Here is a 20,034-nt window from a genome sequence, read left to right on the forward strand (position 1 = left end):
TATACCTACACAGTAATGTTTTCTAAATTAGCAGCCACCACTGAGGAATGACACCTGCCTCTAACTGCTGAGGGTTCCTGGAAAATATCGGTGCAATATTCAGTACCAGTCAACAAAAGGCAAATAGGATTCCTGGGCAGGCAATTAAAATTAATGTTGTTGCACCACACTGCACTGCTCTGCAACAAGATCCTGAAAGATTAAAAAGGGTGTCTAAAAGGTGACAAGAATGAGGCATGGGATGATGACTGGGCAAACAGTGGGCGATGGCTGAAAAAACCAAGAGTGGTGTGAAGGAGGTGGAGAGGAGCAATTACTCACTTTCCAGAAAGGGTGGCTATGGGTGGTCAGTGTAAAGGCTGGGGCAGCCAGGCTTGCAGAATAGCATGAAAAAATAATGTTTTGGTGAGGAAAAAAAGCCCAGAAATGGATTTGTGGAGTGGTATTAGATATGCTGGGTGGAGATGGTTGTGGCTAATTGATGGTGTGGGTGCAGTCCTTGGGCTCTCTGGGTTTGTGGAAATCTGAAAGGAGTGGCCCAGGGCAGGGATGCGCTCTGCACCCTCTTTCTTGAGCTCTTATCATAATTATCTGGATGGGGGCTGCAGTCAGGGGATGGATTTGGGCTGGGTGAGCAGTTAGGGTGGTGCTGAGTGTCACATTTATCACTGTACACGTCTCTGTGCTCCCATCCCAGGCATCTTCCAGGCTGTGTCTGGAGCTTTACAGCAAGAGCTCCATGGTCCCAAAGAGAAACTTCATTGCAGCATCCCAGATTAGAAGTGGATTTTAGTGAAATGGGACATTTAAAAATGCCACGAAACAGTCACCAAAAAAGTCAAAGGAAAGTGATAAAATACACTCAATTATTCTCCTCAGATACTCTCCAGACATCAGTGTAATTTCATTGGCTTCAGTGAAATTAGTGTTAATGTAGGAATGGAAATGCAGCAAATCTAATTCCAGCATCTCCTTCCTGGAATAGTGAGCAAGAAAACAGAGAGGTAATCAGATAGAGACAAGTGCTGATCAGAAGGAGTTGGACAGGGAGGAGAGGAGCTCCAGGAGCTGCTGCCAGGAAATAAAGATACTTTTCCAGTCTCACATAGTCATGGAGAGTTCAGCAATACATGCACTGAGGCCAAAGTGAAAAGCCAGGCTTTTTTTTGGTTGTAGTTTGACAGTGTATGCAAACTTTTGTTGTTCTTTTGAATATTCTCAAACTCCTTCTGCCAGGACAACATCAATGGCTAGCAATGCTTCCAGGAATATTTTTTATTTTTGGTGTTATGGAGAAGGAGTTGGTGGAGAGCTGTGGGACTGGTGGAGAGAAGTGGAGGTAGTGTAAATGATACAGTATTTGGAGAGCTTGTTTCACCTGAAAACAGATGTCTTTGTAGCCTTTGGAGTGCTGGTGCCCAGTTCTACATATAAATTTATAAATAAATAAATATAAATATAAATATAAATATAAATATAAATATAAATATAAATATAAATATAAATATAAATACATATTACTATTTGGCTTTGTGAATCTCGGATGGACAATGTAAAAATATTTTTAGGGTGTTGCCTGCCCTTTTGCCCTTCATCGGGGTGGTTTGTGGCACTTGCAAAGGTGTCTTTGCAGGACCATAGGTGTTCTCTTAAGTGCCATAAAACCTACCCAAATATACTGGAATTCAAATCAGCATTGTGCAGGGAATGAAACCCTTTCCTAAGCACATTCACCTTCCCCAAAGACCCTTCTCCACTGGTAAGAAGTGGCTTTGTGGCAACTCTGAGTGACTGCCAAGCCACAGATCCGTGACAAGGGTGTCGGGCAGGGGGGTGGATGTGCTTTGAATACACAAAGGGTTAATTGATAATGCTGAGTGCCAAACTGAGAGGCCAGCTTCTTTCCTCCTCCCAGAAGGATGCAGCATGGAGCAGGACATGTGATTTCATAGAGTATAAAAGGGGGAAATGTGCTTGTTTTCACAGTTAGGTTTCACTTGGCTATTGACTGTTTTACAAGATAACCGCAGAGGAAGCTCTGAAGAAGCTGTCAGGCTTGGTGACAGCTCAGCATCTGCCACAGCTAAATCAATACTGCCATGAAGGACAGGTTCCCAAAGTGAATAATCAAAGTAGAGTAAAGCTAATTCACCTTGAAAGTCTGAAAACAGTAGTGTGAAGTTTTTTGGACAAAACCAGCATTATGTCAGAAAAAGAGGAGAGGTGCTGAGGTCCAGCCCTGAGCTCTGCCCAAACGTGGGAGTGGGGAGCAGGCTTCACACCAGTCATGTGTGCATGTGTACTGATAAAATGAAAATCTGGTGCTAATAAATAGGGCAAAAAGGGGTTTGGATTGGCCCTTATGGCTAGCAGTGTGCTAGGACCTCATGGGTTGGTTTTGTGGAAGATACTCCATTGCAATATAAATTGAGGGTACTTGTGAAGACAATGAATGTTCCACTTTTTCTTAGGCTGTTAAGACTCTTCTTTTGCATCAAAATGTGATTTTCTTCCATTGTTCAGGTTTCTAATATTTAAAATCAAAAGACTGGGGGAAAAATGTTTTGCTGTGAATTATTTTAGTTTTATAAAACCTGGAGGTGAATTGTTTCACCTTTTGGGAAACTTTTTTTTTCCATTCGTTTTAGTGCAAATGTGTCAGGAAAGAAAAATTTAATCAGAGCTAATCTGTCAGCATCAGATGGAAAATTTTGGAAACAGAAGTTTGCTAAGCTCTGTCTAGAAGTGTTGAATTTGCAGGATGGAGAATTAGAGGGAAAGTGCTTCTGCAGCTGACTTAGATGAGTAAGAAATGTTGTTGAGTTCAGTGAAGCAGTATTGTGGTCATTTTATGAAGCAGAATTACTCTGAAAATAATAGGATGGAAACATCATCTCCAAATTCGAGGCTTTTAATATTAAGGGTTAAGTACTTTACTTTGTTCCTAAAAATACCATATAATTACTCACAAAAATCATCCTTACACAGAGTTCAGGCTGGGTTCTACTAAATAGAAGCAATATTGCTTTACCTGTTCTCTGTCTCATTAATATTTTCAGACAGATACTGTATAAATACTCACTGTTATGGTAACAGGTGTGTTTACCACATCTCTCAGGGCTGCACATGGCCTGTGTTTTATAGCTGGAATAATTTCTTTAATTGTCCCACATCCATTCTTGTTATTTGTGCTGAGATAAAACCGAACATTTAATTAAATGAATAAGCAAAATTAGGTTTTAAAGAACTAGAAAGAACAAGCAAATTGGAAGACTCAAAGGAAAATTTGCAGCTGCAGAAATTCTGAGCCCACTGATGTTGTATGTTCACCTTTACACTGTGTATCTGTGTGTATGTGCATATAGATAGATGTACATATATGAGCATCTAAACCACACCAGCACACAGGTTTGTACAGCACAAACTTCTGCACTGGCATACACATGAAAAAAAGAACCTAGGAGCATGCTAGAAGCATCTTTTCCTACAGTGCAGTACTTTGAAGGTGTGTTTACAAATTTTCCATTATATTTTAACAAGACAGGCGATTTAGGTGGTGTTCCTCAGTGTGCAAATGACGTTCTGGCATCCTGCCTCCAGCAACATTGCTATCCTGAGTTCATCTTAATGTGACAAGAACTTGGTGTCCCACTAAAAAAAATTCCTTTAAAAGTATTAAAGGAAAAAAAAAAAAATCAACAAGAGAAAAAACCCTCGCGGCTCAAATCCCGCACAGAGCCGTGAAGTTGTTTCACACAGTGATACTGACAGCTGCCAACTTTGCTCAGAGAACTTTTTTCTGGAGATGACCCCTTTGGTTCCTGTGCTGCAGTTCAGTGGTGCTGGAGACGGTGTCCTGTGCTTGTTATTTGTGGCAGTTTTGACACACTGAGGCACAGTGAGGAAGGCACGGGATGGTTTTGATCCCTGGGTCTTAGCTCTGGGCAGTAACAAGAGTGAGGACAGCACTCTGGGAATAATTTTTTGATGGAGAAAGGAAGGAGAAAGATTTATATGATAGGTGGATGATTGTCTGACAGACACAGTTCAGCTTTTCCCGTAATACTGGAGAGATTTGCATGGAAATGAGGCAATGTTAGAGATAATATTCAAAATGGAGAAAATGATAAATAAGGATGGAGCAAAGTGTGCTAGAGGCATGGAAGTTGCTGGAATTCATGGTGAACATAATTCTCATGAACTTCGGTTAACTTCTGCTTCTCTACTTTCCTTCTGCACCCACTGTAATTCCTTTAGGCAAGTGTTTGGTTTTTAATTGACATTTACTTTTGCACAGGACTTTGTGCAGTATGTGAAATGCTAGATGTGCCATTTAGGAAGGAGGTGATGGGTTTCTGAAGAAATGGGAATGATGAAGCATTGTTATAAGAAGTGGTTTCACTCATTTCACTAGTTAATTCTTATCTGTGTTTGTGTCATACTGTTCTGATAAATGGAAAGTTAAATATTCCTGCCCCAACTGTCACCATCAAAAGCTGTGACCCATTAGACCCAGCTTCCACTGCATATGAAATGTGTAAAAGAAGCCCTAATCAGCCTCTTACTTCAGAGCTCTTACAGAAAAAGTGTTCAGAATTAAGGCCTTTTCACTGCAAAATAAGGATTTTTCCAGCAAAGTGATGCATTTACCATTCAGTTAACACAGGGTACTGCTGTTTGCCCTGCTGCCTGTTGTGGTGTAATTGCCACCATTTTTCAGGCTGTGCCTTCCCATATGTTGCTTAACACCCTTGACTAATGTGATGAGGAAGAAGCAAACCCTGGCAGTCCCAAGACCTGTAAAGCTCTCCAGTGGAAAGAAAATGCAGGAAATTCAATCCAAATACCAACAGGAACCCCCTGAGCCTGTGCAGGGCTCTCTTTCTGGTGGCCAGCACTGTTTCTCAGGGGAAGGAACAAAGTAATCTAATAACCTGAGGTGGCTGTGGCAGGGGATGTTGAGCACAGAATGTGTGTGCAAACTGTGATTTGAAGCTGCTTAGCATCAGACTCTTGGCCCCTCATCCTCAGTGGGTTGAAATGAGGAATTTTTTTGTCTGTGCAACTGAGTAACCTTAGCCAGCTTCAGCTCTGTCCATCACTGCCACAGGACAAGAAGGCAAACACACTGATAGCTGTGGACAGTGGTAGCATTAATTTAAGACCATGTTTTGCAATACCATTTCAGCCAGTCTTGGCTTGCAGCTCTGTGCAAAAGTGCAGCTAGTCAGCTCATCACATCTGCATGGTGGTGAGGCATTGGAGCTTTAATGTAAGTATTTTCCATTAGCTGAGCGTGTTCATGGGAAAAAAAAAGCTCCCAGGTTCACCATTTAAAAATTAGTGACCATTCAAGTGCAGTTAAAAGCCTTCATTTTAATAAGAATTTATGCATAAGGAATACCAAATGCCCAACTACCTCCAAAGCAGCTGTCCCTTCTTCTGTGCAGCGTCCCCTGCAAGGAGAAGAACAGTGAGTGTGAGTTCCTACAGTTTACTATTGATTATCATCTAATATACATAATCATTTAGTTCTTGTCAAGCAAATATCAGTGTTAACAGGGATTTTACAGGCCTATCTTTATTATCACCATCCTCTTAATTTAGAGTTTGCGTTACTGTAGTTATCAGGGAGCTGCTGGGCTGGGAAAACAGGGGTGGATGTTAGCTGGACCCACAGAGGAGCCGTGCACCTTCTGTGACTGCAGTGTGAGATGTAGGAATGCCACCACCCTGCAGGGGCAATACAGGACACACATCTGGAAGTGCCCAGGTCAGGCTGGTGGTGGAATCAGGCTGGAATCTGGGATCATGGTGGGCTTTTGATCAGACACAACTGTGTACAACTCCCCCCAGATTTCAGCAGTCAGATGGTTTCGGTGAGGAGTTCAGAGCTGAATTTCATTGCTGAATCCAGACCTTTCCCCCTTAGCTTCTCCTCTGCAAGGTGGGTGTGACAATGCATTGTTGGGGCTTATAGGAGGATAAATGCATTGGATGATGTGTCATGGGATAATACAGTGATCTGGCTGCAGGGGTAATTGGAGGAGAGGAGTTTTTTTAATGCTTTGCATGATTTTGGAAGAAAAATTTAAAAGTTAGTGTGCTGTGATGTTGGCATCTTCCTTTAAATGGGGAGCAATTGTATTTTAAAACACTGATTGAACACTGATGTAAAACATTGCTGGGATGGGAGAGGGCATTTTAACAGAGGAATATTTACTGGGGCCAAGGATTCAGAATCAAGGTTGGGCTTCTGAAGAGCTGTAAAACCACGGGGCTGTGTTGATGCTTTCACTGGCACAGCTGGCAGACAGGAGTGTCCCTGAGGGGGAGAGGTGGGAGGCTGGGGCTGGCATCAAAGAAGTGCTATAAAACAGTGATGAGGGAGGGGGCTTAGGAGGATTATTTTCTCCCAAGTAGTACAGTTGGTTGAAACTTGTTGGTGGATTTGAGGAAAGCTATTTCTGTTGAGAAAGTGGCAGCTTTTTGCTGCTGTAGCATCTCAGCGAGGCTGTTTGACACAGGAGATGGGCACTGCCTGGTGGTGCACCAAACAGTGCTGCAAAAGTTTTGCAATCTGAGCCAGCTGTGTTAAGGTTAGGTGGAAAGAAATAGCAGAAAACTGCTCAGCTTTAAAAATTGTGAGTCAAATATTTGGGTACTGGGCTTCTCTCTGTATTTAGTAAATTGTAGTGTGTTGACCCTGTCTGGGTGCCAGACACCAACCAAAACCTCTCTATCATTCCCATCCACAGCTGGATGGAGAGAAAATATAACAAAAGTTCATGAGTTGAGATAAGGACCAGGAGAGATCACTCACCAAATACCATCACAGGCAAAAAAAGACTAAAATTAGATATTAATTTAATTTATTACTGTCAAAATCAGAGCAGGATAATGAGAAGTACCTTAAGACCTTAAAAACACCTTCCCCCCATGTTTTCCTCCTTGCCAGCTCTATCTCCTCCCCACCAGTGGTGCAGAGAGATGGGAATGGGGGTTTTGGTCTGTTTATCACAGGTTGTTTCTGCCACTGCTTCAGGAGAGGAGTCCTTCCCCTGCTCCAGTGTGGTGTCCCTCTCACAGGAGACAGGTCTCCATGAACTTCTCTCATGTGAGATCATCCCATGGGCAGCACTTCTCTCCAGACGGCTCCAGAGTGGGTCACTCTTCCATGGGGTCAATCCCTCAAGGATGGACTGCTCCAGCGTGGGTCCCCCACAGGGTCACAAGTCCTACCAGGACACCTGCTCCAGTTGGGCTCCTCTCTCCATGGGTCTGCAAGTCTCTGCCAGGACCCTGCTCCAGCACAGGCCTCCCACGGGGTCACAGCCTCCTCTCAGACATCCCCCTGTTCCAGCATGTGTCTCCTCCCGGGGCTGCAGGTGGATCTCTGCATCCCCGTGGGCCTCCATGGGCTGCAGGGGCACAGCTGCCTCCCCATGGGCTGCACCACGGACTGCAGGGGAATCCCAGCTCTGGCACTGGGAGCAGCTCCTGCCCCTCCTTCTGCACTGATCTCGGTGTCTGCAGAGCTGTTCCCGTCTCATATTCCCATCCTGCTCTTCTCTGGCTGCAGTTACATCTGCACAGTAACTTATTTCTTCTTCTCAAATATGTTACCACAGAGGTGTTACCATCATTCCTAACTGGCCCAGCCTTGGCCAGTGGCACATCCAGCTTGGGGCTGCCAGGGACTGGCTCTGCTGGACATGGAGGAAGCTTCCAGCAGCTTCTCACAGAAGCCACCCTCTCAGTACCACAACCAGGCCATGCAAACCCAGTATGCAAATGAATGTTGGAGTTTTTATCAAATCTCTCCTGAATGATAGAACTTTAATAATACTGACCTAAAAATCTTACAGAAATAACTAATTTCAAAAATTAGTTGAAGAAGTTGTGGCTAACCTCAACATGTAGAAATGAAAATCTATATTTTTCCAGGATCATGGCCTCGTAGCATCATTTAAATTGGAAAAGACTTCCAAGGTCCTTGAGTCCAACCATTAACCCAGCACTGTCCAGCCCACCACTAAACCACGTCCCCAAATGCCACATCTACACGTCTTTTAAATCCCTCCAGGGGTGGTAACTCCACCACTTCCCTGGACAGCCTGTTCCAATGCTGGACACTCCTTTAGTGAAGAAATTTTTTCCTAATTTCCAATCTAATACTCCCTTGACACAACTTGAGGCCATTTTCACTTGTCCTGTCACTTGATATTTGGGTGAAGAGGCTGGTACCCACTCACTGATCTTCTTTACAATTGCAGTTTAGAGGAACATTGTATATGCTTGGATTAACACTACTCTAGCATAGAGCAGGACATAAGGAAAATCAGATCTCTCAATTAAGCCTTCAGTTCCTTAAGGCAGATGTTCCTATCTGGGTGTGTTCAGCATATGGTCAGGATAATAAGAGATCTGAAATGCTTTGGGATTATTTAGGTAACTCTGAGTAATTTTTTTTCCGAAAGTTCCTTATTTTTAAATAGGTTAAAACGTTTATGTAACACTATGCTAAATCATTCAGAAATGTTTTATAAAAGTACAAATATAGTAACAGATTTTATATGTAAAAATATATAGTACTTGGGTTCTTCTATGTAATTTTGGGGAGATTTGCCACACTGAAGAGTAAAGATAGAAGCTAAAATAACAGTTGGACCACTTACCTCACCTTTAGGACTGAGAAAAAATATTTCTGCATCATTACATCAAATTTATCTCTATGAAGTTTAGTGAAGACTGTTCCAGATTTACACAGATCGAAAACCTGAGTTAATGAGTGTTGCATGACTGTAGGAACATAACAGGAGATGTTTGGAGGAATTCAGGTCATTAAAGAGAAGGTGAATAAATGCAGTTTGACCTAAGTAGTCCTTTCATGAAATTGGGTAATTTCACCTTCAACCTCATCTCTCCTCTTTACTGTAAACTGAGAGACTAAATGAAAACCATTAAAGTGTATGAAACCTTTAGAGATTTCTTTAGAGGTTGTTTAAATACTTCTACTGTAAAGAGAGACACAGTGTTTTATTTTCTTTCAGAACCTTTTGCAAATGTTTTTTACTGCCAATTCCACCTGCCAAAAATAATTAAAATACAGCAAAAGTGGAATGCCCTTGGTAGTGCTCATCTGCCTTCGTTTTTTTTAAAGGTGAGGGGTAAAACTCACACTTGTCACTTCAACATTTGCTCATTAAAATGGGATTCTCTGAGAAATCTTTGCTTGCTAATTGTGGACACTAAGGGTTATTGATGGAGAGCCTTAACCCTTTGAAGGTGACAGCAGCATTAGATGCTTGTCAGCATGTCTGAGATTCTGTTGCATACCAAGACGTGCAAAACAGTAAACATCAGCTTTCTATAAGTGACCTCCTTTTCTAGTTGTCATGTAGAGAACAGGGATGGGGAGAGGATTTACAGAGAGAGGTAAATTATGAAAAATCTTCTCTCCCCCAAAAACCTGCAAACTGGCCTCAGTAGCTACTGGTGTGGGCATGGGGGAGCAACACGAGTGAGGAGAGCCTTTAAGGCACAGCTTCAAAGCTGTGAAGATCTAAGTAGGTTCCCTTCAGCTCTTTGCCAAAGATCCCCCATGCAGTGAGCTGTGAGAGAAGTGGAGTATTTGGCTGAACTCAACCATTTTTACCATTTCCAACTCAAAAGGAAGGCTTTGGTTTCCAACAGGGAGATAATGCTGAGTTTCTCTGTGCAGACTCCACAGCCTGGTGGATTCTGGCTTAGTGAGGTGTTGCTGGATGGTGTTTACAGGGATTTTGTGTGCTTGATCCAATGATTTATTTACCCTTAATGTCTCAAAGAAACATTTTTTTTTAAGTACAGCTTTTCCAGGAGCCTATATTATGAGACATAGAACTAGAATTTCTTCTCTGGCCGTGTATTTTTGTACAAATCCTCTCTGCCAAGAGGAGGTAAAGGGTTCCAGTTGCTTCAGACAAGCTGTTTTCACCATGGCATTCTTAGCTGTTTCCAACCTGGCAGGTGACAGAGTTGAATCTCTTTGTGCCAGTTCTACAGGGCACATTTTCAATCAGCCTGTGTCCTCTGGCTAGGTCTGTATGGCCAGTTGGGTTGTAGGCACTGGATTTGCAGATGCAGTCTAGTTGTAGTTAGAGGTTGTAGAAATTCTACCTCTGAAGAAAGACAGCATTTTGGGGGCAATTAGGGCTTCTCTAGGCATTTATAATGATTTGCAGTAGCATCTAACATCAGAGATATTGTGCCCTCATGTACCCGATGAGATGAGTGCATGATAAATCAGCAACTGTTCAGAAGAATGAGGGATGTTGCACTTAAGAGAAGTGATATTTCATCAGGTTTGTCCTGCTGCAAAAGTCCAAAAGAGCAGAGAAAGCTAAAGAAATAAAAAAGTCATGTGGCATTCATCCATCTGAACTTTCTTATAATCCATATGCTTGTACTCTTAAGTGTTGATATATGTCTGAATGGATACGGAGGTACAGAAAATCTTTCTGTAGCTCGCAGATGTGATGCAGCAATCAGAAAAGCAAGGAAAAAACCTGCCCTTGCAACATCTCACAGAGTATTATTCTGCTGTTTTTTCTTAAACAGAAATCTTGTGTTCATTTGTGCTACACATTATTGTGACCATGTTTGGTGTGATCCTGTATATGTGATGAACTTCGACATCTGATTTCTATCTGGACATATAGAAAGCACTGTGTGAAATGGAAGTACAATTCTTCTATTAGATAGGTTTTAGGAGAGCACTGTGTTTCTATAAAAATGCCACCTCTCACGTAGGGGTGATGAACAATAGTAAATTAGTGTGAAACAAAGTGAGATTTCTGGAGGTAGCAATGGGTGTTGTAGAGGGAAGACATTATGCACTGAGCGATGGAAGGCATTTTTTCCTTTCACAGTGGCTTATTTCTTGCCATTTGTAGGCTGCAGTTGGTTTTTTTTTAAAAAAAAAAGCAATATGGAAATGCATAGCTGAATTCTGCTATAAAGTACCTCTGAGCAAAGATTATTAAAAATGACAGGCACATTTTTTTTGTATTTGATAATGTCAAAAACAGAAGTAATACAGCACATTGGTGTTATGAGATACCAGAATCTCTTTTCTGCCAAAATCTGTAATATCTAATGTAAGAATATAATTTTGGGCTAGTTTGCAAGTGTAATTACATTGTGAAACAATAAGGCACCTAAAACTTCCTTGACTTTAAAAGCATGGTTTAATCCAGCACTGTTCCAGGCAGCACTAGCAAAGGTGTGCATTTAAATTTTGTCTTAAATGCTTTGCCAAATTAAAAATTAACTGCTCTGTGTCAATTAGTATTTGCTGCATCACATTAGTAATGGTACGCTGAGATTGATGACTTTTCAGTTGGAAAGGTTTCCTTAAAACATGTGACCTTCTCAAGTATGGCCTGTGATTTTTTGGGCATGTTTGGAAAGGGGAGAATCAAACCAGAAGAGAACTCAGGAGTGGGTTCGAGGCAGTACTTCCCAGTCTGCCATGTCTTCCTCCTGCCCCAGCCATGTGCCTTCAGCAAAGGCACTTTCTATTGTTTGCTGGTCCAGTTTTTCTCTCTTCAGACTCATTTGTGGCTGGCATCTGGAGCTGACATCACACAGCCATGTGTGGTGGAGCTCTCTGCGACATTAGACTGTGACTGCCACCCTCAATCCTTCCTGTGAACATCCTGGCCATTGACACAGGACCCCATTTGTATCCCTATCCCCTTGCCAAGTTTCCCAGGTTCCTTTCTTCTCCATTTTGTTTCATCTTTGGGACTGAGGCCATTTTCTGCTCATAGCATGTGGAAGCTGAGCCAATCTTACAGGAGATCAAGATGATTCTTTGGGCAGTGCCTTCAAAGTTTACTGGCAGGCTGAAGCTACGTTTGAAAATTAGTTTGGATTAGCATAGGGTAAAAGACTTAAAATGCACCAGCTGTTTTTAAATAACTCCATGCATGGACATGATCTCTATGATTTTGTGAATGAATGCACATGGGGTGGCTGTATGAGCTGTATGAGGTGTATGGGTAAATTCAGGAAACAACTCTGTACATGTACGTGTGTGAGAAGGTGTGCACAAGTAGAAATTCTTAGTTTACATCTGCATATTTGCAGTAATTTGTAGACAAGCATAAAATTCTCTGACATTAGCCTTGAATTATGATTAGCATTGACTAGAGCATACATATTTATTTTCAATTTTTTTTTTTCCAGCTCTTCTTTATGCAACTATTTTTGGAAACGTCACCACCATTTTCCAGCAAATGTATGCCAACACCAACCGGTACCATGAGATGCTGAACAATGTGAGGGATTTCCTAAAATTATATCAAGTCCCAAAAGGCCTTAGTGAAAGAGTCATGGATTATATTGTCTCAACCTGGTCCATGTCTAAAGGAATTGACACAGAAAAGGTATGAGTACCCGAGGTAACAGTTTAGATAGCAAGAGTTTGTGTCCAGTGTGTGGTTTCTTAGAAAGTGGACTGTATAGCAGCATAAAATTTACTAATAAATTCTTAACTGCATGCTACACCTTTATTATGTTTGTGTTTGGAACAAAAACTGCTTGTTTTAAAAATGGACTGTTTTGCTGCTTTGAAAGTATGTGTTTATTTGTCACTGTGGTAAATGTTTTCTGCTGTCCAGTCTTAGTTTGTCTAAGTACTAAATTATTTTAATGTACTTAACTATTGAAATCAATGGGAGATTGGTCTTCAAATTAGCCTGAAAACATAATTTGGTGTCTAAACTACACTGGTATTATCCTGAGAAGTATTGGCATCTGTGCACTGCAATGAGATGAGTTTGATTGGCTTGGACCTTTTGCTGATGCCCAGGATGTCGGTGTATCCATCAGCATAATTAGTATAGGATTTAATGGCAGTAGACATTGATCTCCCTGAGCTCAAATCTCTGGACTGGCACTTCAGGCCTTTGGTAGGGAGGTACAGAGAGTGTGGTACCATTGGCATCCATGCCAGGGTGGAATTCCTACAGGACTTTAGCCCTCAGAAAGGACTGGTCATTTAGGTTTCTTCAAAAGCTGATTAAAGAAGGTCATCTTTGGAGAGTGATTGATCATTTGTCAGGACTGACTTTATCACTTGTCCTCAAGACCTCTCTTTGTCCATTGGATGTGCAATGAATCTGTCCAGCCTTGGATATTTCAGAGAGCTGAAGTCAGATGAGGGAAGAGTTCCACCTGCAATCCCTTGAGTGTAAGGCAACATAAAACAGTTTTAGGTACAGATTTTTGTTCACTGAGGATCAGCAGTGCTCCTGTGGCTCCTGTGGACCTGGTGCACATCAGCTTAAATTAGGTATTCAAGCTCCAGTATCCATGATTTTCCTCCTAACAACTTAAAAGCCAAGGGTCTGAAGGAGGGTAAGGAAAAGCCATGACAGATTAATATCTTGAACTGTGCTTGCAGAGCTTTACAGTTCTTTCTTCAGTTGAATCTCTGGTGCAGTATGGGAGGGTGATGCAGATTGTTCAGGTATGCCAGGATGAAGTCTCTGCACCGAAAAATTTAGTCTTACATCATGCTGATGCAACATCAGTTCTCTTATTTATCATCTGCTGTGAAATTCGGTTTACCACCACAAATACAACTACTTTAAGTAGCAAAAATTTTTATTTCTTTGATTCCTATGCTTCAGTATGCCACATTCTTTAATATGTTAACTTCTTATACACTAATACCCTAACTTCCTAATCCTGATTCACACATGTTAAAAGTGAGCTTTTATATTCTAAACCACTGTAAATGCATTCAGTCCTATTGTATAAACTTCAAACTACATGAAAATTCAACTTTCATTTGCATTTATCTCCTTGCAGTTAAGCCAGAGTTCTGTGTTACTCCACTACAGTTTCATTAGATTTTAATGATGCTTTGCAGTTAATTAGGAGAACCTATGCTTTAATTACTGAAATTTCCTACCATAGTTTCCGCATGTCCGGTTTTACAGATTATAAAAATGCAGTTAGAGCCATAATCTCCAACTCATGGCAAGCATTGTTCTCTGGTCTGGAAGATGGAGTGGCTGCTTAGCTAGATAATTAATTTACCTGTAAAATCTGTGACTTAGGTTTTTAACAATTTTCCTTTGGTGAAGACTTGCCTAAATGTAGGCCTGGATCCAAACCCAATTTAGAACAGTGGAAGGATTTCAGGCACCTCTGCATCTGGACATCAGTAGCTGCAGCTAATCAAGCTTTCCAGAAAAGCCCATGTTACAGAAAAATAGAGGCAAGAAATGTAAGAACTTGAGCACTGGGTTGGATATTTTGGTGTTTTGTGTCCCTTACAGCCTGCAAGTCTGCAAAAGCAACAGCTCCAGTGGCCTGTAGTGCCTGCACAGAGCATCCCAAGGTCTGTATAAGGGCAAGGATCAGGCACTTTGCTTTCTGCTGCAAAAAACCTTGTCTTTAGCAAAAGCTTGGAAAGCTGTTTCATAGCCAGTCTTTCTACATTCATCTCCACTCAGGAAGGTGTTATGATGTACTTCACCCAAACAAATGAGAAAAAGTTGTAAATTCCATCTGAAAAATCATAGAAACAGTGGTACAGTTTTAGAGACTGGTCATCTAGGGTGGATGGTTTCTCTTGCCTTAGGTCCTTCATTAATCCTTCAAGCCTTGCTGTAAGACTCTCTGCACTTAAATTGCATCCATCTGCACCAAACCTAGAGCAGCAAGAGGATGGGAGCATAGGGACCCCCAAGGTACCCAGTGTCAGCTCAGATTTATTATTGTGGATACAGAGGGGCTAATGGGATGCTCTGCACCTGCAGCTGAGCTGCTGAGTCCAGACAGTGCTCCAGTTTGGAAGAGGGGATTATTGTTCCAGGTCTTGGATTGCTTCTCTGCACTCCTTTGTCAGACAGCCTGGACCTGACCTTGGAGGTTTCTACCAGTTCTGTTTTCAAAGCTCCAGTAATGACATTCTGAGCAGTCTGTTGTGAGGATATATTTGCATCATGATTTCCCATTTTCCTTAATTTTTATGAACTTTTCATTAAGCTTCTTATTATCCTGCAAAACACATGTACTCATGACACAGGATAATTATTGAGGAATTTCAGCTTTTCATTTCCATCAGAGAGATCAGACAATTTCCATCATCCAGGGATGTTTTTCAACCTAGTATACGCTATTACATCCTAAATTGTTCCAAATATATCTCCACTGTCACACTGGAATGTGTTTTGCAACATCATTTGCCCCAAATTTGTAATACATTTCATTCAATCACTCAGCATGTTGAAATGGCTTTGTTTTGAAACCTAAATTTAAAGAACAAGAAGGAAGAATGAGGTTTTTTTATGAGTGTTCCAGTAGGTTTCTGTGGTATTGAATGATCTTAGCATTGATGGAGCAACAGTAAACACATGTGTTTCTTTGATAACTGAAGATTTTAAATTAATATGCTTGAAATCAAAATGTAAGTTAAAAACTTGATTGAAATTACTACTGCTTAACATGTGTTGATTTGTTGCCTCAAATACTTATCCCTGAATGACACGTTCAGTCCCAACAAAGATCTTGGCTAAAACTGATAAGGATGGGTGCTTACATGAGAATTGAAGGCAAAGTGGAAGTTAGAGTGGAGGAGGTTAAGTGAGGATCTAGTCCTTGCTGTCTGTGTAGCAAGATGTCCTAAAGAGAATTTAAAGCCTCAGTGTGTTTTCCTGGTATGGGGAAGAGGACTTGGTCTCCCACACTGAAGTGATGGTGCTTTAAGCTCAGAATTTTGGCTTCCCTGATCTCCTTGGGAATAGCTCATCTTCAAATCCCATCTTCAGACCATATTGCTTCAGCCTGTCTCTGCGTGCTCACAAACAAGGAATTAACAATGACACTAAAAGCATTAGCATATTTATTATTATTACCTAAGGGGAAGCAAGTGGCCTCTGATCCATAATCTTAAATCACTTAAACATGAGAGCCCTCCTCTGACAGCTGGGATGAGATATGTAATACATGGACATTTATTTCCTGGTGTAACAGTGGCTCAAACAAGATGGGATTTATTTTTTTATTTTTTTATGTTTAGTGATACAGATTTCAGGGTTACTCATCTAATAACAAGCAGGGTTAAAAACAAGAGAAACTGAAAAGTCTTTATATATTAAACAGTATCTCTCATCCATCAGAACCTGTTTTGTTTTTTTTTTTTGTGAGAGGTAAAAAAGAAGCAGTACTTCATGTGTATATTACCATTTTTAAGTAGATTAAAAAAATCTTTGCAGTAATAATTTGATATATGAAACACACAGAATTCAAATCTCTTAGTTTTTATTAAAATATCCAGGCAGCAAATGAGAAATTTATAGATATTAGCTCTTCTGTAAGAAATAGGTCATTATCCAGGAAAGCAGAACAACCATTAACTAACATGCAGATGTCTCAAGGTCTTATCTAATGATAACACTCTGAAATGTCTATAAAAACCCAAAGATTTTCCATCTTGACCTCTGTGCTGTTGTATGGCTTACAGTTTGCTCAGAAAGCAATTAAATAAATGTCTATCATGTTTTAACAGTAGTTTCCTTCAGAAAAGCCATAGGTTGAATGAGAAAAAAAGGCATTATATTTAATTTTATTTATTTAATTTATTCAACCTGAACATCAATGGCAATTGGGATAATGAAAGCCAATTCCACATTGCACTGACTGAAATGGAAATCACAGGAACATAACACTGTATTAGAATTACTCACTGCTGGTCCACTAAGCTTTCATAAAGGAGATGGGTTTATGGTAAATAGACACAGGTTGTAACTTCATTAAACATTAATCTACATGAGGACAGTGCAGCTTATCCATGTTTGCTGTTAACAAGAGCTTCAAGAGCTGTAGAAATAATTAGTGATACCCTGAGACAACAAAGAGGAATCAGGCTGCCATTCCTGCCATGTCCCATCACATTGAGGTGTCCATAAGTGCTGGCTGGATTTCCTTGTGGATGACCAGGAGCAGAAGGCTGCCAAGCTTCGTGGCTGGAGAGAACTTCTACAAAACTAGCTGTGACAGCAGCACACAATTCCCTGCTGGAAAGAGCAGGTAAAAATCGTTTGGACAAGTATTTTTGTTCCGTTGTAGAGGCTGTAGAGGTTATTGGTTGTTCCTTGCAGATTGGGACGAGGTGAACAAGCGTCCCTCGCCTCACAGAGCTGAGCTAGGAACAGGTACAGTTGGAATCCAGGGGTCTCTGGAGAGCAGGATGCAGGAGAGATGCTCAAGGTCTCACTGTGCTTCCCATGGGTCCCTGAGCGGGGCCTGTGCACCAGTGGGGCTTTCTGTTTCCCCTTTATGGATTGTTTGCCTCCTGTATGCACTCTGCAGGGCCAGCGAAGATTATCCACAATTATCTCTGCTCCTTGGATGTAATATCTTGGGATTGAGACAGAATAAGAGGTGAACTTGTCATGCTTGAGGAGATGCCAGGACTATGGAGCAGCTCACAAGCTTAATTCCTGGGGGAATAAGTCCCTGAGTGGATGGGCCAGGCAATTTCCTGAGCACTGCCACTAAAGGGATGGAGCAGACAAAGGGGCTGTCAGTTCCAGACCACATCTCAGGGAAAATCTCCACATCTGTTTTCATCCTTCATTTCCTTGAGTGTCTTTACATAATGGTGCATGTTAGAAGATAAAGCCACCTCCAGAAGAAAATAAAATAAAATAGTGCACAGAACTATTCCATTCTTCCAAGGATGACCGTAGTGCTGGAAGCTATTGTGACTTGAGAAATTCTTTGATGTATGATACATTCTTTCTGATGTTTCTTTTTCTTCTTTTATCTAAAAAGCTGGTTTTTCATGATAGATTTCCCTGTAGTGTGCTATCCTGTGCCCCATTAGAAGGCCATGCAATAATTTTGCTTGCTGTATATATTACAGCAAAACTGAAAAGAATAAAACCTTTAAATACGCAACCTTTAGGCACCCTAGGATCTACTACTTTGGGTCATCCGTGGATGTTCTTAGTGTGCATTTTTCATTGCATCAGGCAACCAGTGACCCCTGTGCTAGTGAACCACTTGCTTCTTAAAAGACATGGTGATGCCTCTCATCTTGCCCTGATTTTCAAACCCTTAGCCAGATTCTCTCTGTGTTGACAAAACTGAATTTAATTGACTCTACAGCCAATTTCTAGGGATTTTTTTAGTGTCTCTAACAGGTCACTTGGTTAAAAAACAAGTTGATTTTGTTACTATACCACTAAATCTATCCATTTTAATCTCTGGTTCAGTTCATGTATTATTAATAAGAAAACAAGCCAAACTCAACTTAGATGTGATTTTCAAATCTCGATTTCTGAGCATGTAAATCCAAATGACCTTGGATCTTACTGCAGTTAAAACAGAGCACACCATTGCTGCTGATGTTCAGTTCTTAGTGCCAAGATACTCTGTGATGTATTAAAGACTACCCTAATGCATGCAGGGTTAATTACTGCACAGCTCCATGCATCATCTTTGAGATCCTTACAAAATTACCTGATTATTACAGAAAAATGCTGTGATTTGCCAATCAGCTGCTTTCTTACCTTCGTCTCTTTGGCCTCCATCCAGTGCCGATTTTAACACTTTTAGCCAGGCCTGAAAAGCAGTTCCACACTCAAATGAGCCAAATCTTCCTAAAAATCTGAGTAACTTCATCAGGTGCCTAGTGAGTGTTGTGGATTTTTTGGAAAGAGCTGACCTTGATTCTGACTGCTGAATATGTCTGAAAACCCAGAGGGGCCTTTTTCCACAAAATAAAAAGAGCTGTGCGTGGCTTCAAATGGGTTTGAGGTTGGAGGAGTTTATTTTCTTTATTTTCAAAGCTGGCATTTTTAGTATCTCTGATATTTGTTACAGTTATTCATTTAGGAAATGGTCCTAGTTATTACACCACAGAATGTCTAAGCTCTTGGCTTGGTTATCAGTCTATATGCTCCCTACCTACAACCCCCAAAAAGTGGGAATTCTGTGTGCTGAAAGAGGATTGATAGCTAATGTTCATAGTTCACTAGCCTCTGCCCTTTTTGTTGACAAATCTTAACAGATTCTGTAATACCTGCTAAGCCATCATGTAGTGTTTTCCAGCTGGGGAAGATTTTTTAAACAAATACTTAAACCTGTAAACCCATTCTAAAAGATATTGTTTGGATGTGCTCTTAATCTGTGCAGTTTTTGTTTTTATTCATTTGCTTTTGTTTGAATTTTTTATAATCTCTGCTCCCCGTAGAGCTCTTTGAGCGGTTCAGGAGGCTTATCATGAACTGCCTGCACATGCTGAGGAAATGGATGAGAGAGTTAAAAAATCAGATGGAACCTCCTGGGGAGTTTAATTCTCCACCCCTACAGATCTCAAGCTGAAAGGACTGTGAGATGTTTTGTGCCAATTCCCTGTGGGTCTTCCAGAGCAGGTTCCAGCCTTTCCCAGTCTCTAGCAGCAACCACAAGCCATTCTCTCACTGTCAGCTTTTTCCATATGAGATGATCTAGAGATGGTGGTGGTGTTGAGTCTTTGTTTTGGGTGTTGTTGTGTTGGGGTCTGTACCAGCTGGGTGCCAGGTGGTTGATGGCAGAGCTCAGCAATTGCCTTATGCTGACTTAGAGGAGGTTTAGTTTTCTGTGCAGAGAGGGAAAGGGATAAACATTATTCTGTGCTTTCCTTTCTCCTCCCTCAGCTTTGTAGTGGCTCGGGTCTTTGTGGATACCTGTGTGCTGTTCAGGGAGCTTTGCACCTTTCCTGCTAAAATCAGTTTATACAGCCAGCAAAGATTCTCCTCTGGGTAGAATTCAGCTTTCTCCTCTCATTTTGCACTGACGTGTAGCAGGTTCTGTTCTTTCATGCTGCCTGGATGCATAGGGGAGAGCTGGCTGCAAAGTCTGTGGCTGCAGATTTATTACAGAGCAACTTCTGCAGCAGCACAAGCACCTGGTCTGGGCAGACTGCCCCCTCCAAGTGCTCCAAACCCCTCACCTGGCAAAGCATTGCCATCAGCAACCTGAATA

General features: G+C 41.3%; 1 protein-coding gene across 1 annotated transcript in view; it reads left to right on the forward strand.

The window, feature by feature from the left end:
• Positions 1 to 20,034, forward strand: part of KCNH5 (potassium voltage-gated channel subfamily H member 5) — a gene marked incomplete at its 3' end in the record, with an annotated part of 150,386 nt that overhangs the window by 87,920 nt on the left and 42,432 nt on the right. Inside the window, exon 8 of the mRNA XM_082283177.1 lies at positions 12,235 to 12,434. Within this exon, the coding sequence (XP_082139303.1) occupies positions 12,235 to 12,434 (200 nt within the window). The remainder of the gene's footprint in view (positions 1 to 12,234; positions 12,435 to 20,034) is intronic.

This window comes from Coloeus monedula (genome assembly GCF_965178545.1).
Source record: "Coloeus monedula genome assembly, chromosome: 6".
In the NCBI taxonomy this organism is placed as follows: Eukaryota; Metazoa; Chordata; class Aves; order Passeriformes; family Corvidae; genus Coloeus; species Coloeus monedula.